Source organism: Rattus rattus, chromosome 1 (genome assembly GCF_011064425.1).
Source record: "Rattus rattus isolate New Zealand chromosome 1, Rrattus_CSIRO_v1, whole genome shotgun sequence".
NCBI lineage: Eukaryota > Metazoa > Chordata > Mammalia > Rodentia > Muridae > Rattus > Rattus rattus.
In genome coordinates, this window is record NC_046154.1 from 121,523,293 (window position 1) to 121,540,227 (window position 16,935).

A 16,935-nucleotide genomic window follows, 5' to 3' on the forward strand; every position below is an offset into this window, starting at 1 on the left:
GACAGAACAGGGAAAATAACTGTTTTCAAGGCTAAAGATTCCAGAACTACAGCTATGAAAGGAGGTGTAAAAGACAGTGTGGGAAACATAGAATCAGAACTCACTCTGGGCAATTAGTGTAAACATATACACACGTGCTTGGTGATTACTTTAAAAGTTGAAATAAGGGGCTGGGGATTTAGCTCAGTGGTAGAGCGCTTGCCTAGCAAATGCAAGGCCCTGGGTTCACTTCCCGGCTCCAAAAAAAAGAAAAAGAAAAAAAAGTTGAAATAATCTGATTTATGAAGTGCTTACAGATTAAAGGAAACTGTGCTAACCGTTGGCCTTAAAATAACTGGTGTTGCAGCCAGAATACAGCAAATACAGAGGCGAATGCCAGCAGCAAACCACTGAACTGAGAATAGGACCCCCGTTGAAGGAATCAGAGAAAGGACTGGAAGAGCTCGAAGGGGCTCGAGACCCCATATGAACAACAATGCCAACCAACCAGAGCTTCCAGGGACTAAACCACTACCTAAAGACTATACATGGACTGACCCTGGACTCTGACCTCATAGGTAGCAATGAATATCCTAGTAAGGGCACCAGTGGAAGGGGAAGCCCTTGGTCCTGCCAAGACTGAACCCCCAGTGAACGTGATTGTTGGGGGGAGGGCGGTAGTGGGGGGAGGATGGGGAGGGGAACACCCATGTAGAAGGGGAGGGGAAAGGGTTAGGGGGAGGTTGGCCTGGAAACCAGGAAATGGAATAACAATTGAAATGTAAATAAGAAATACCCAATTTAATAAAGATGGAGGAAAAAAGTATATTAACCATACTTTCTAGAACTGTTAACTGGAAAATAAATATTAATTTAAAATTATTTTTAAAAAAAACCTGGTATTGGAGAAAATTGACCAAACACGATGCTATATGTGTAGTTAAGTTGATATACACACAGGATGGTCTCAAACTCACAGAGGTTTGCCTGCTTCTGCCTCCCACGTGCTGGAATTAAAGGCATATGCCGCCACTGTCAAGCTGACAGAAAGTATAATAACAAAACTGTTCGTCTGGGTTTTAAAAATCTATCCTTTGCACACCTCCACCTTTGTTGAAAACTATTAAATGCATTATTCAAAGCACTGAATACTGGGGAAGACATACTTTAATACCAATAGACATTTTTAGTAACTATTAAAAAATACTGTGGTTAGGGGTTGGGGATTTAGCTCAGTGGTAGAGCGCCTGCCTAGCAAGCGCAAGGCCCTGGGTTCGGTCCTCAGCTCCGGAAAAAAAAAAAAAAAAAAACCAAAAAACTGTGGTTCGTTCGCGTGTGTACACACACACACACACACACACACACACACACACACACACACACACACACACACACACGACACAAATAGAAAGAAAAGCAGCACTGTTGCTCTATGCATGCACTAGGTGGCAGCATTGCAACACAGAGTAACAAGGCATACACTGGAGGAATTATGCCCAACCCGCCTCCTGGGGAGACAGGGTCTTCTCACAATGTAGCTCTGGCTGTCCTGGAACACACTATGTAGACAAGGCTGGCCTCAACCTCCTAGAGATCCACCTGCCTTTGCCTCCCAAGTGCTGCAATTAAAGGGGTGTACCACTATGCCAACTATAACTACAACAGAGTGTTAGAGCAATAAATTGCAGACATGTAGTATAAACAGAATACTACTACAAAAATAAAAGTTAGAAATAAAACACAAATGACGTCTTACAGAGTCCTTCACAATGATGACCCATATTAACAGTATTTCAAGACAAACTATACACTAAGAGTGAGAATTGGATGTCACAGGATATAAACTCAAACCACAATATCCAAACAGCCTTGCTTCATCGCCAGCTTGTCTTGTGTTGGCAGACTGCAGCAAAGGGCTGAAGGAGCAAGACGCACTGCTATTACTAGCCTCCAGTCTTAAGCAAACAGTGAGCCTGCAACATCTTTGGACTTACAGACGTTTTGTCTGGATAAACCTAGGTAATGCAACTGCACAGGCAGGCACCCAGCAAGGATCTCTGGCTTCCGGTCTAGTTTATCATAACACAGAGCAAGTCTCTCCCCATCCTTTTCCTTTAGGGAGTATCCCCTTTTTAATTTTTCATTTTAGATTCATGTATTTAATGTATGAGTGTTTTGCTTACCTGTACATAAATACCATATGCATGTACGTCAGAAGGTGTCGGGTCCTCTGGGCCTAGAATTACAGATGGCGATGAGCCACCTCTGTGGACACTGGGAACTGAATGTGGGTCCTCTGTAGAGCAACAAGTGCTCTTAAGCTCTGAGCATCTCCAGCTCCTTAATTTGTGAAAGTGAGGTTCTCAACTGTGTAGCCTTGTCACTCAAAGGGGCTGCTCTCAAGCTCACTAGAGATCCATGTGCCTCTGTGCCCAGCCATAGAGACTTCTTGCCTCCCTTTAACAGAGAAGGGCACGGCCCTTTCCACTGTTCCTAAGTACCTGCCCACACTGTCCACCCGGTAGCACAGCACAGGGCTCTAGTCACAAATCCACTCTTGAATCCATTCTCCCATCTGGGAAGCCACACCCACACGACCCTCACTGCAACATTACTACAGAGACTCTTGCTAGAATGCTGAAGTCTCTCAAAGTTGGGTGAACTGAATCCTAGTCACATGTAACAAAATTTTAGTCTTCTTACATAAAAGTTACGCTTTTTCACATGTTTCTAATTCCTACAACTGAGAGACTCAAGTTAGCAAGCATTCTTAAGGACTAGGGCTCAAAGAAAAATCAAGGTATTTTGCAGTTGACACTTTTTCAATAATTAAAACAGATATCACAATTTCATCTTCAACACATAGCACTGTCTGATGTACTAAGTAATGTAGGGCTAGTTCCTGTATGATTTGTCTCCTTAGTCACTGCCCACAAGACTTAAGCACTACACAATAGTATCTCTGCAATACACACACACACACACACACACACACACACACACACGAGTACACACAAAGCACACACATATACACACCCACACACACACACGAGTACACACAAAGCACACACATATACACACACACACACACACGAGTACACACAAAGCACACACATATACACACCCACACACACATGCACGCGCACACACACACACACACACACACACAAGCACATACTCCGTAAAACACTACACAACACTGTCTTTGTAAAAACCAATGTAATAGTAAAGTAACATATTCTAACGTGCGTTTGCAAGCCCCCAGACAAGTTCACTCCACAGCTCTGCTATCAGCAGTCCATACATTCCTGACGTCCCGAGCGGAGGAGTTGTGGGAATATTGCAGATAGAGTCACAAAGCCCAGCTTCCCCTCTAACATTGTGGAAAGGGGAGAAACGTCACTGGGCAGTGTCTCTGCTCCCCTGCACCACTACATCAGAGTCTGGGGGATGCACTCTCCTCTGAAGGTAACTACTTTAGAGATTAGTCCGCATGCTCAGGTGCTCCTCTGTAAAGAATCTGCTCTAGGTTATTAGCATATATTCCTGTTCTATAACAATAGGGCTTCACTGCACTTTCATACATGTCTCTCACCTCATTTACCCCATAACACTTTTCTATTCCCCCACTCCCAGTGACCTCATCTGCCTCTCTACAGGAGAATGGGTACAGGTAGGTTATTTACAGACACATGGCCATGTAACCAGTGGCTATATCACTGGAAAACTCTTCTTCCTCTAGCAACCGCTAACGGCATTAATATACTTGGAGGATTCGCTTTAGATCCCACCCCTCTTCAGGACAGCTTTGTTCAGGATGAGAGTTCATGAGTTCGAGGACAGGCCATGTACAGAGGAAGGTGTTCTCCAGCACTCTGCCTCTCCCCTGGTTCTTAGATTCCCCATCCCTCCCCCCCACTCTGTGATGTTCCCCAAGCCTTGCTCGGAGGGAGGAAGAAATTGCTCTATAACGTAATTTTTAACAGAGTCACCATACCTTTGACTTTTTTTCTAGTTTCCTCATCAGCAGTCTTGGTAGTTGGATTGTTGAATGCTTTTAGAATGCTAGCTTGTATCCTCTGCAAAAGACAGACAGTAGAACCTAGTGAGGGTCAGGAGGATCCCATTCACAACCATGCTAGCTTGTATCCTCTGCAAAAGACAGACAATAGAACCTAGTGAGGGTCAGGAGGATCTCATTCACAACCATGCTAGCTTGTATCCTCTGCAAAAGACAGACAATAGAACCTAGTGAGGGTCAGGAGGATCCCATTCACAACCATGCTAGCTTGTATCCTCTGCAAAAGAAAGACAGTAGAACCTAGTGAGGGTCAGGAGGATCTCATTCACAACCATGCTAGCTTGTATCCTTTGCAAAAGAAAGACAGTAGAACCTAGTGAGGGTCAGGAGGATCTCATTCACAACCATGCTAGTTTGTATCCTTTGCAAAAGAAAGACAGTAGAACCTAGTGAGGGTCAGGAGGATCCCATTCACAACCATGCTAGCTTGTATCCTCTGCAAAAGAAAGACAGTAGAACCTAGTGAGGGTCAGGAGGATCTCATTCACAACCAAGAACTTTCAGACAGCAAGGTACACAACGGACCTTGGCTCCTACCCTTAAAGTAAAATATTTAAGTCTTAAGTGGGTACTTACTGTTAGGATATGTGGTTTTATTGTTTTGAATGTTTGTAAGGTTGAGACCTGCCTAACATATACACATTTAGAAGTATTAAGTGTAATCTTCCTTTCAGTCATACAATTCCACAGAGGAGCTGACCTCCTACCTAGGCAGCGCATATCTGGAATCTCAGCATTTGGAGGCAGACACAGGATTGTGTGAGGTAGGGCCAGTTTGGAGTCATGAGACCTTGCTTCTAAAGTAAATTCAAAAGCAAAAACAAAGAAGAAAAAACCACCAAGCTTCCCTAACGACAAGTTTTCCTAGGTAGGAGTTAACTTTCTGTTTAGGTTCCCTCTCACATTTAAAGCATTTTACAAAAGCACGCGTAGCCCAATTCGTTTTTTCTTCAGGTTTAGAGTGTCTCTTTCTCTCCCCTTCTCCCTCTATCTAAACTGTTATTCCTTGTCAAAAAAATAAATAAATAAATAAGAAGAAGAAGAAAAAGAAAAAAGAAACAAACAAAAGATTAGGTCACATGAACCTTTTTGTCCCTGAAGAAGCAACAAAAATGCACACACAGAAGGGACCCTAAAGTCCAGACTATCAACTAACAACAGCTGAACAGTTGAATTATTTCCCAAATCACAATTACGGTGATTGTTACACTTAGTACTGTCAATAATGACTGTGTCGTCAGCCGCTTGTAGTAAGTTACAAGGTGTGCAGCCTACACCTGTGCATGTGTGCTCTAGTGCTGCTGAGCTCTGAGGCTGGGGCCCACACATGCTACCCCTGAGCCACATGCTCACAGCCCTTATTTTTACGTCTTCTGTCTATGTTAGGCAAGTTTCCATCTCCCACAAACTTTCAAAACAGAATAAGCTATGTATTCCAACAATAAATACCTATTTAAGTCAATAAATTATTAGCCTTCACATTAGTTGTACCTCTAATTAAGATATACTTTGTCAAGTATAACATTGTAATGTAGGGTGAAAGAAAAGTTGTCATCTTTGAAAAGATATTTCTACGTATTGGTTACAGGTTTTCCTATATGAAACTACCGTCCGAGAGGTGGACAGGTTGGGAGACCGCTCAGTAGGTAAGAAGGATCGGAAAACTGAATCTCCAGAAACCCTGTCCCCAATAAAGCCAGCGTGGGTGCTGGAGCCTGCCTGTGAGGAACCCAGTGTGTAAAATGTGTGGACGGACAGAGGATCATCTGAGTAAGCCAGCTAGCTAGAGGAGCCCAAAGAAGACTTCTGGGTCAGCAAGAGACATTGCTTTGACATACGGCATGAGGAACTACTAAGGAAGATGCCAAAGCCAACCTTGGTCCTCCATGCAAAAACATACATGCACCAACACATGGGAATACACACATGAAAATCAAAATAGAACAGCTCTACTGCCTGAGATAAACTTTTAAAACAGATTTATTATTTTACATGTCTGTGTATAAGATGTATATATGTGAGCAGGTACTTAAGAAATCAGAAGAGGGCATTGACCCCTGGGGCTGAGTTACAGACCTTTGTAAATAGGCCAGTGTGTGAGCTGGGAACTGAACTTTGGCCCTGCAAGAGCAGCCACTGCTCTTAAATGCTGAGCCATCTCTCCAGCCCCTGAAATAGCTTTTATACTGTGAAGATGACACAGAATTCTCTGTTAAAAAAACAAGGCCAAAGACATACTACATGGTATACTTCAACAGAAACTAAAAACACTACATATCAGAATTTAAAATACCTCCCAATGTTCAGAAGTAATTTCACACCTAAATATTTAAATAAATTGAAAACAAAAAGCAAATAGATTAAAAAGCCAAATTATGAATTTGGAGAAAGAATGTCAAAACCAAATAAAAGTAGAAGGCAAAATTTCAAAGGAAATGAAAACAGAAACTGAAGAGAAACAATATATGAACCCAAAAGTAATTTTTTGGGTTTGGAATTTGTTTGGCATTTGGGTATAATTATTTGTTTGATAATACTAGATCTCTTAATATAATAAATGGAAGCTTAGTACCATACTTAAATTAAAAAATTAAATAAATAAAAATTTAAAATTAAAAATAAATAAATAAATGTTTAAAAAATTAAATAACTCCAAGAGAATATTTTCCAACATAATTACACTTGAAACTGGAGAAAAAAATATAATGGGTAATTGCCCAAGAAAATACAATTTTTTTAATTAATTCTAGGAAAGACAGAAAATCATCTACTACACCAGGAAAAGGAGGGATGCAGAAGGAAGGAAGGAAAGAGGGAGGGAGAAAGAGAAGGGAAGACGAGAAAACCCTAATAATTTCACAGATTACCACCAAATCTGTTCTAAGCGACAGAATGATACTCTGTAAAAGGGTTCTAGGCTGGGTGGCAGTGATGCGACCCTTTCATCTCGGCACTCGGAAGGCAGAGGAAGGTGGGTCTCTGTAAGTCTGAGGCCAGCCTGCTACAGAGTGGGTCCCAGGACAGCCAGGGCTGCACACAGAGTAAAAATTCATGTCTCAAAACAACAACGACAACAACAAAAGTTCCAAATCACCTTTATGAAGTATAATGAAGGCCTAAAAGTGGCTCTGAGGAAATAACTCGGTAGGTAGGAGCAGTCTGACAAACACAAGGCCTGACATCCAAATTCCAGTCCCGGGGTGTGAAAAGGACCACCTGGCAAACACTGCTGACTCCCAAGCCCATTCAATTAGCATGGCTCTCTCCCTCTTAAGCTCCCAACTATACGTCTATAATAAACTCGTAAAACAAAAAACAAACACATACAAAAAAAAAAAATCACCTTCACATTCATGTTATAAGAAAAGGAAAGGCCAGGCGTGGAGCTGCTTAAACACACATCAGGGTGCAGCTAGCTGAGACATTCTGCCCTTAACACATCTTACTCAACAGTGGATTAAAAGGATGTACCTAATAATAATAATAATAATAATAATAATAATAATAATAATAATAATAATAGTGATGATGATGGTGGTGGTGATAATGAGGATGATGATGATGATAGCCCATTTGTAGTGACAGCTCATATAAGATAGTAAAAAACACAGAAAGCATTTGAAGGGTGAAAAGGATACCCTTATAAAAACGGAGTAAATATAATCATATATTCTGTACATACACAAACATGCGTAATTTTGACTCACATGCCCCCTTTAGCATGGCATTCAATTTAGCAATAGTATATTCCTCAACTTTATAGTCACAAGAAAGCCTTTACGGAAACAGTATGGAGGAGCTGTAGTTTTAAGTCATTTCTACGCGGTTCTGGTGTCAGACATAAGACTGAAGCCCAGGGCAGTGACACGTGTCTGCCACAGCACACTTAGCATCTGTTCATTCCCAGGCGAGACAATGCAGCTCCCGCCCGCGGACAGACGCACTGTAACTGACCAGCATGGCTGTTCTGCTTGTGAGGCTAAATACATCCAAGACGTGACATTTTAATTTTATCTCGCTATCTATGGCCATCAAGTAGAAGAATAAGAACAACGTGTTCTTGGTGAGTTTTTATGGTACTTGTACAACAGAGAAATACAATGCAAAGAAAAATTTTAATTAATTTGCAATGACGTATGACTATGATACATACTTCTGCAGAAAAAAACCTATAAAGCTATAAGAAAATGTGAGCAAAATTTAGCTCAGGGAATTAATGTCTCCAAAACTTAATTGTAAATTTCTTAATTTATTTTTTAAAAAAATATAACATAATATGGTAGTTGCCTGCCAACTTCTTCAGATGATAAAATTTTCAAAATAGTTGCAAACTGCCAGGAAACCAGACAGAGTAACCTATGTAAGGGGTGACCCTGCTTTCCTTGCAGCCCGAGTTCTTATTAAGCTGTAATAAACGGTACTCACAGAGCTCCACCCCGGTATAAAAGAGGGAGACAGAGACTGTACTCAGAGGAAGTCATGCTCCGGAAAAGAGATGGAAAACAGTAGCAATCTTTCTTTCGGCTTCCTTGGTTTTTGAGACAGGATCTCACTAGGTAGCCTAGGCTTGCCCAGAACTCCACCATCCATCCTCTTGCCTCCAGAGTACAGCAATTAACCAGAACATGACACCGGGCCAGGTCATGACACAAATCCCACTTTTTAAAAAGTGATTTATCTATTTTTATTTCATGTGCATTGCTGTTTAATGTCTGCACGTTTATCAGTGTTGAGAGTGTTGGATCCCTTGGCTTGAGTTACAGACAGCTGTGAGCTACCACGTAGATGCTGGGAACTGAACCTGGGTACTCTGGAAGAGCAGCCAGTGCTCTTAAGAGCTGAGCCATCTTCCTAACCACCATGGCACAGATCTTAACAGAAGGTAGTCGAGTTCAAAATCCAAGTACACATAAAAGTGGCGGAGCAGACAGAAGGGAGTGGGAGGATCCAAAAGCTGAACCCAACCGAGTAAGAACGTCAGAGAAGGGATTAATACAGCACATACTGTTTTGGAGAACGGAGAAATCAACTCATTTTTTGTTTTGCTGAGATAATTTTTAAGAAAAAATCAGAACTCTGACTCTTTCCACTAAAACTAGCCATTAATACAGTTAATTAATAAAATTAATAGAGTTCAAACAAGGCAGGCTTTTAAGCAGACCTGCACAGCTTCTGTATGGCCCTGGGATGAGTGGAGGAGGGCGGGGAACGTACCTTACGCAGGAAGCACTTTTTAGAGTTGACTGCTGTCTTTCATATTACCACATAGATTAAGAAGTGCGTTCACTTTGAGAAGAGAAGGTTTTACCTGTTATCTGATTATACCTAACAGAGTGGCCCGTGGCGTGTGTCTGGGTAATAATTTTGAGGCTGAAGGTAGGCTTACACCTGCTACAAGCACTTAGTCATGCCTGCTGTGTTGGTCTATTCTTCTCTTTCTGTTCAAGCCTCAGGTTCAAGGCCAGCCGGGGCTATCTAGCAAGACTTGCTTTGAAAAACCCAGGGAGAGAGAGAATGGCGTTTAAGAGGCTCTTGGTGTTTGATGTGGAGGAGGCATCTAAGGTATGATGGTGCGGAGCCTGCGTGCATCCCGCCTCCTCATTCTCACACCTGATCTAAATACAGCCGATCACCCCCAAAAGATCCCGTTTCCAATATCATTAACATGTGACGTTAGGAATTAGGTGTCTAATATGGGTGCTTTCAGGGAACACATCAGAAATATAGCAATGTAGACTATGTGCTGTATATCTGACATCTTAAACAGTTTGTGCCCTCACTGATAAGTCACTTACTATCTACATGGAATCCCCCAAAAGTTAATTCTCACCAACTTCACATTGAAGCCAATAAACAACCAGTAAGTTAAGGCACAGGACTGGAGTAAACGCTGTCTCAGGAGCTGGCTTTAGCAGCTGTTCTTTTGGAAGAAGGCTTCTGATTCTCCGTATCGGGCTGAAGTTCTACTCCCTCAGCCATGGTGTGGCACCTAACCCAGCAGAGGCGATGAAGGCCTACTCTGAGAATCCCAAATCACAGCAGTCCGTTTAGGTTTTGCACATGTGAAACTCAAGTGTGCCACTTACGATGACCATGAGCCGACTGACTTCCAGCAGGAGAAGCAAACACTGCTCAGGCTTCTGACAGAAATGAAAACCTTCTCAGAGTCAGAGACAGCAGCTAGAGGAGAGGAGAATGGGGGGATAAGGAGCACACGCTCCAGACTGTTGTTCATTTTCCAGGAGGTGTAGCCCTCGGCTTTATCTCCTTGGCCTCAATATTCCAGACAACACTTCTCCCCTTCTCTTTTGTCTTTTTCTTTCTTTTTCTCCCTCCTTTTTCTCCCTCCCACCCTGCCTCTGTTCCTTAGTGAGACAGGCTCTCATGGCTGGCCTCCAACTCACAGAGGTCTGCCTGACTTGGCCTCCTGTGCGCTGGGCTTAAAAGCCTGCGCCACTCCTGGCTTTCCTCCGCGATGGAGATCTCACTATAAACTCCTGGGTCCAAGAAATCCTTCGTCAGTCTCTTGAGTATCTGGGACTAGGAATTTGCAACACAGTGAGGTTTATCTCTAAGCTACTTTGAATTATTGTGTTCGATTTATTTTAAAAGCTGGAAGACGGGGTTGGGGATTCAGCTCAGTGGTAGAGCGCTTGCCTAGCAAATGCAAGGCCCTGGGTTCGGTCCCCAGCTCCAAAAAAAAAGAAAAAGAAAAAAAAAAAAAACAAAGCTGAGAGACATTAAGAAAAAACAGCCTCGTACTTTTCTACAAAAGTATAAAAGAAATAAACTTACTGAAGAAAGGCAAAAATGTAGATAAAATGACTTCTCACTGTACTTTCATATTAGAGAAATGATTCTAAATCTCACCCTTGCCTGAGAGAACAAGTGACAAACATTAAGAATCTGACCTTTGTCTCCTCTGTCCTCACTGCATCCAACAAATGGTGCAGAAGCTCCTGGCTGTCCTGTTGCTGGAAACCTTTAAATCGAGGAGCCCTAGGATTTTAAAACAAAACAAAAAAGAAAAACAAGAATAAAATCATTCCTCTGGTCATCAGCAATATGTCAGTCTTGCCTAAGAGCATTCTGAAATAAATTAACAGTCTGTTTGCTACTTTTCAATTAAACAGACAAAATTCTATTCTTCTTCCAGGGAAAATGAGCCCATCCTAATGATATATCCTAAGATCAAATGGCTACCTCTTAATAGCTTAGCATATACAGTACTGACAGTTTTATGTACTTTTAACTCCTTTATCCCCAACTGTACTGAATGAGGGATCAAAAAAAGTTAATATGCAAAGTCATACAGCCAGCAAGAAAAATAGCACTCAGATCCAAACTTCTGTAATTTATCTTTTTATCCTGAAGAATAAAAAGATTAAGGTACATTCTGAATCTTCTTCTTAGATTTATTTATTTATTATGCATGAGTACACTGAAGCTATCTTCAGACACAGCAGAAGAGGGCAATGGATCCCATTACAGATGGTGGTGAGCTACCATATGGTTGCTGGAAATTGAACTCAGGACCTTTGGAAGAGCAATCAATGTCTTAACTGCTGAGTCATCTCTCCAGCCCTACATTCTGTACCTCAATATATTCATTTGCTTCCTGTTTTAGGAAAAATATATTCATAGTTACAGAATGAATCTTAATATAACTGTATATTGCTAACTATGCGATATACTCCTCCTAGACTTAACAATTAGATTTCCTAAATGAGATAGTTAAGTGCTATGCGTACAAATACTAATAGCCAATATTTAGATTTTAGTAATTTTTAAAGTCTGGAAAAGGACGTCCTGGGGGTATCAATGTATTGTAAGAGCCATAGTAACCAAGCCAGAATGGCAGCAGCACAGAAACAGTTACGTATACCAACAGAGCAAGCACACAACGCAACACAAACACACACGTCACTAAGTAGTGCTGGGAAAACTTTGTAGTCACACAGAAAAGAATAAAACTAGATGCCATCCTTTATAAAAAAAATCAACACAAAATGGGCAAGACCTTAATGTAACACCTGAAATGTTGAAACTACTAAAAGAAAACAGGGGAAACGCTTCAAGAAACAGGCAAAGACATTCTGACAGCTTCCAATAGATTATACAATAATAGCAAAAACTAACAGGTGGGATTGCATGAAATTAAACTTTTCACAGAAAAACAAACAACAACCAGCATGAAGAGACTGCCCTTGGATTGATGGAAAAACCGATTGCCATAAATTACTAGATTAGTGCCTAGAAAATCTACATAAGAAGGGAAGGAAGGAAGGAAGGAAGGAAGGAAGGAAGGAAGGAAGGAAGGAAGGATGGAAGGAAGGAAGGAAAAGAAAGAACAAAAGAAAAAGAAAGAAGACCTACAACCACACCACATATACAAACACATACATACATACATACATGCATACATACATACTCACACATGCACAAAGCCAGAAACAAATGGAAAAATGAACATTGAAGAAACAATACTCAGATGGCCACAAAATACAGGGGGAAGGGTTCAATACCCTTAGCCACAGGGGAATTCAAATCAAAACTACACACAGAGGTTACACCCCAGTCAGATAGCTAACATCACGAAGCCAACAAATGTTGGCAAAGACGAGGGAGCAAAAACAACCTTTCCATAGTTGTTGGGAATGTGCAGTGCATGCGCACTGTGAAAGGCCTCACTGTGTAGCTCTGGCTGTCCTGGAGCTCATTCTGTAGATCAGGATGGCCTCAAACTCACAGAGATTTACCTGCCTCTGTCCCCCCAGTGCTGGGGTCAAAGGCAGACTGCCAATTCTGTCTCGTTACAAATACTTTATAGCTTGGGCTATACAATTCCTGCAGGTACACATGATCTGAGGCTGTTACCTGCCATTGTTTAAATATTCACTTATTTATTTTTCTGAGATGATCATGTGTGAGGTTACTGTGTGTAACCCCTGGATCTTATAAACTAGTTCAGTTCGGTTCTGAGGTGTGAAGGAAGACAGTTCTTTAAGTAGGAACTTGTGATTTATTTTACCTACAGATGTTAAAAGTTTGTTAAAACTTAAACTGGCCCCATATAGAGAGGGTTTGGCATGCTTCATCTACTCAGCACATAACATTTCTTCAATTCTTGAAAGCCAGAAAAGTCCGTGAGAAGCTCAGAGATCAAGCTGCCCCATAAAGGTAAATAGTTTTAGGGCATTGTAGGCTTTAGAAATTTGTTTTAACTCTGACCAAAGTAACTTTGTTTTCATGTTTCCTTCTTTTATTATGATTTATAAAAATTAAAAATATATTAAAATAGCTAAGTGCTCCTAGATTAAAAATTCTGATTCCTATCTACCCTGTTCTTCAGAATTCATTACTACAAGTTTAGCACCTCTCATCTGACATGCTTAGAGGTAAAAATGATTCAGACTCTGGGTTTGTTCAGGTTTTGAAACATGTTCATACCTTTGGAGTCATCTTGAAAAAACGGTTCACGTGCAAACACAAAGTTCACTTATATTTTATATATACTTTACGAACATAGCCTGACAGTAATTTTATTTTTTAAGATCTATGTTCGGATGTGTATGAGTGTTTGCCTGTATTATGTATGTGTACCACATGTGCCTGTACCCTTGGAGGCCAGAAGGGACATCAAATCCCTGCAAGTCCTGTTTGAGATGGCTGTGGACTCTGGGGTGTGGGTGCTGAGAGCCAAACTCACTTCCAAGAGCAGCAAGTGGTCTTAGCTGCTGACCACCTATTGGACATTCTCGGAGTACGTACAGGACCTTTTGGCCAGCTCTAATCAGTGTCTGAAGTAAAGCACACCCGCCCTCTTGCTGTCTTTTAGACGTCTTCGTCTTGATTTCTCAGCTTGCAGGCTTATTTGGTGTACATTTTGCATATTCATTTTTGTTCCGTCTTTCCCAGCTCTTGGCTCATCTGTCACTCCTTCCTCATACTTCTCCATTCTCTGAGAATTAATTTGAAATCTTAAGTTTTTCTGACACAGCCCTTCTGGCTGGCTTGGAGAGCAAATTTCCTAACATGCCTTTTACTTTGTGGCTGTAGTCCGGACATTCAGTGGCCTGTAAGACTCCACTCTTCGTACTCTGGCTGCCTGCTGTGGCCTTTGGAGTCACTGTGCAGAGACTTCCTTCAAGCCTTAAGATACTATCCCCCACGCTTAAACAGTGAGCTTTGTTCTCAGCCTTGTGAAATACATACGTCTTCTCTTGTGTGTGTGCACTGGTATTTTGCCTGCATATATGCCTATGTGAAGGTGTCAGAACCTCTGGAACTGGAGTTGCAGGGACTAGGAATTGAACCTGGGTCCTCTGGAAGAGCATCCAGTGCTCTTAACTGCTGAGCCATCTCTCCAGCCTATGTAGGTCTTTTTGGCTTCTCAAAGTCAAACTCTTTCAGGCCCAACATGGCTGTGTTTTGCTTTGCCTATTTTATACTTTTACGTGTTCTATGGAATTCACTGCAAAGTGAATACACTTAGAACTTTTGTTTTGCGTTCCCTCTATTATATTGTTGTTGTTGTTAGTGTGTGTGTGTGTGTGTGTGTGTGTGTGTGTGTGTGTGTTGCCTATGACACAGCATGCATGTGGAGATAAGAGGACAACTTATAAAGACAGTTCCTTCCTTCCACCTTTAAGTGGGTGCTAGGGATCCAACAGGTTGTTAGGATTGCATGTTGGGTGGCCAGCACCTTTCCCTGCTGCGCCGTATGGCAGGCTCTTGTTTTCTCTGTGGTTTGGTGATATGGTTGTAGTAGAGGAAGTCTTTAGACTGTGAACTGACCAATGCATCATTACCCAATAGACAGCTTGTTTAATTTGTTTTCTCTTTTGTTTGTTTCTTTGTTTGAGACAGGATCTAAGTGTCATGTAGTCCTGACTATTCTGGAACCCACTATGTAGACCATGATGGCTTCGACCTTACAGAGTCCACCTACCTGTGCCTCCCAAATGCTGTGATTAAGACATGAACCGTCATACCCAACTTGTTTTCTTTTCTTGACAATCAACTCTTTTATCCTCATACATAATTTTCCTTCAGTATCTTGAGCGATTTTGTTTTTGAGATTTTCTTTTTATGTGCATGGGTGTTTTGCCTGCATGTATGTCTGTGAACATATGCATGCAATACTCGGGAGGCCAGAAGAGGGTGTTGGTTCCCTTGGGATTTGGGTTACAGACAGTTACTAATGACTATCTTAGTATTAGTAACTGAACCCAGTCATCTGGACAAGCAGCTAGTGCTCTCAACTGCTAAGCAACCTCCCAAGGCCTTACATTTTGAGAATTGTAAAAACCCTCACCTCTTTTTTTTTTAAAAAAAAAAAAAAAGGGCGTGTGTATGCGTGCATGTGTGTGCGTGTGTGTGTGTGTGTGTGTGTGTGTGTGTGTGTGTGTGTGTATTTGTGTGCACTACCTGTGTGCTAGTGCTTTCTGAGGTCAGAAGAACAGCACATTGGATCACTGGAACTGGAGGCAACTGTGGCCACCATTGATATGAGTATCGAAAACTTAAATCTGGTCTTCTATAAGCAGTGATTGTTTTTAACCACTGAGCCATCTTTCCATCACTTTTTGCCTCTTTCTTACAGCATCCATCTTGTTAAGTGATATGGTTTGAATCTGAAATGTCCTTCAAGGCTCATGTGCTTGAGCACTTGGTCCCCAAGCTGCTGGTGCTGTTTTGGAGAGGTTACGGAACTCTGGGACATGAGGTGGAGTTGATGGGTTTAGGCTAAGAGAACTGTAGGCTAGCCGTATGTCCCTGTGGGTCCAGTCTCCTCTCTGCTTCGTGATCCACCAAGCTGCATGATAGGATCCGACTGCCATGGACCAGTCTGGTCTAGTAGGCACTCCATCTCCACCATGATGGATGTACCCTCTGGGACTCTGAGCTCAAATGAACCTCTCTTCCTTCATCTGCATCTGTCAGATGTATTGGTGGGGAAATAATTAATATACTAAGGCATGGTTCCTGTGAATGTTCATCTTATCAAATAGGCTGAATATCTTCATAGGTTTGGTATGTTAACTTTTTAAAAGTAAGTTTGAAGGTCTCTTGATATTGGTACCTCATATAAGCTCCTTCAAAAATCTTGTAAGTGACTGGATTATGTTTTCAAGTCCTCAGTAAAAGAATGAAAAAGGAATCATAAGTTTACATTTCCAGTGGTTATTTAGAAGGCAATAAATAGTTTGTACATGCTTTAAGACAGAGCTGCAGCAAGACTACTGTTTTTGTTCAGAAATAATCTCTACCCTGCGGGCCTGCTTAAAAACCAGGACTCCTGACGGGTTCTTGTTTCTGTTCTAGTTGAGTTCACCAGCACTGCTTGATATTGGCAGCACGAGTCTATTATGGAATCTCTATTTCTTGTGATGCTAGCTGTGGAGGCTCAAGTAACAGTGGGACTTGGTTTTAGCCTCAGTTCTCTGACCTATTCCCATAAGATTCTCTTTGCAGCTATCTAGCAGAAGAGTAACTGAAATGGTGCTTTCTCCTCCATGTTAACTTTATGCCAATTCACTTAATTCCATGGCAGACACATTAGTGTGTTGTAGGGTGGATGCTAGTTAGGAGAAACTGAGGAATACTATTTAAAGTACGAGGTTCTGGGTCATAAGAGGCATCACACTGGTGTTCAGTGGTGTTTAGCTTACTTCTCTTTAGTCTTCTCAAGTAGAAAAATGTAGTTCATTTTCACAAATTATTTAACAACGCATTTTAAATTATCAAACGAGATATTTACTGTAAATTTGTTTCATGTTATATTAATACTAGTCTGTGTTCTTTTCATAAAGTTCATTTTAGATGGGACTGAATTCCAAGGTGAGCTTGCATCTAAGATGAAACATCCGTCC

The 16,935-nt window shown here is 41.5% G+C and overlaps 1 protein-coding gene across 1 annotated transcript in view; it reads right to left on the bottom strand.

Moving 5' to 3' along the window:
• Usp45 (ubiquitin specific peptidase 45) overlaps nucleotides 1–16,935 on the bottom strand; it is a 64,870-nt gene that overhangs the window by 22,621 nt on the left and 25,314 nt on the right. The window contains 2 exon segments of the mRNA XM_032905254.1: nucleotides 3,977–4,058; nucleotides 10,972–11,059. Coding sequence (XP_032761145.1) covers nucleotides 3,977–4,058; nucleotides 10,972–11,059 — 170 coding nt within the window.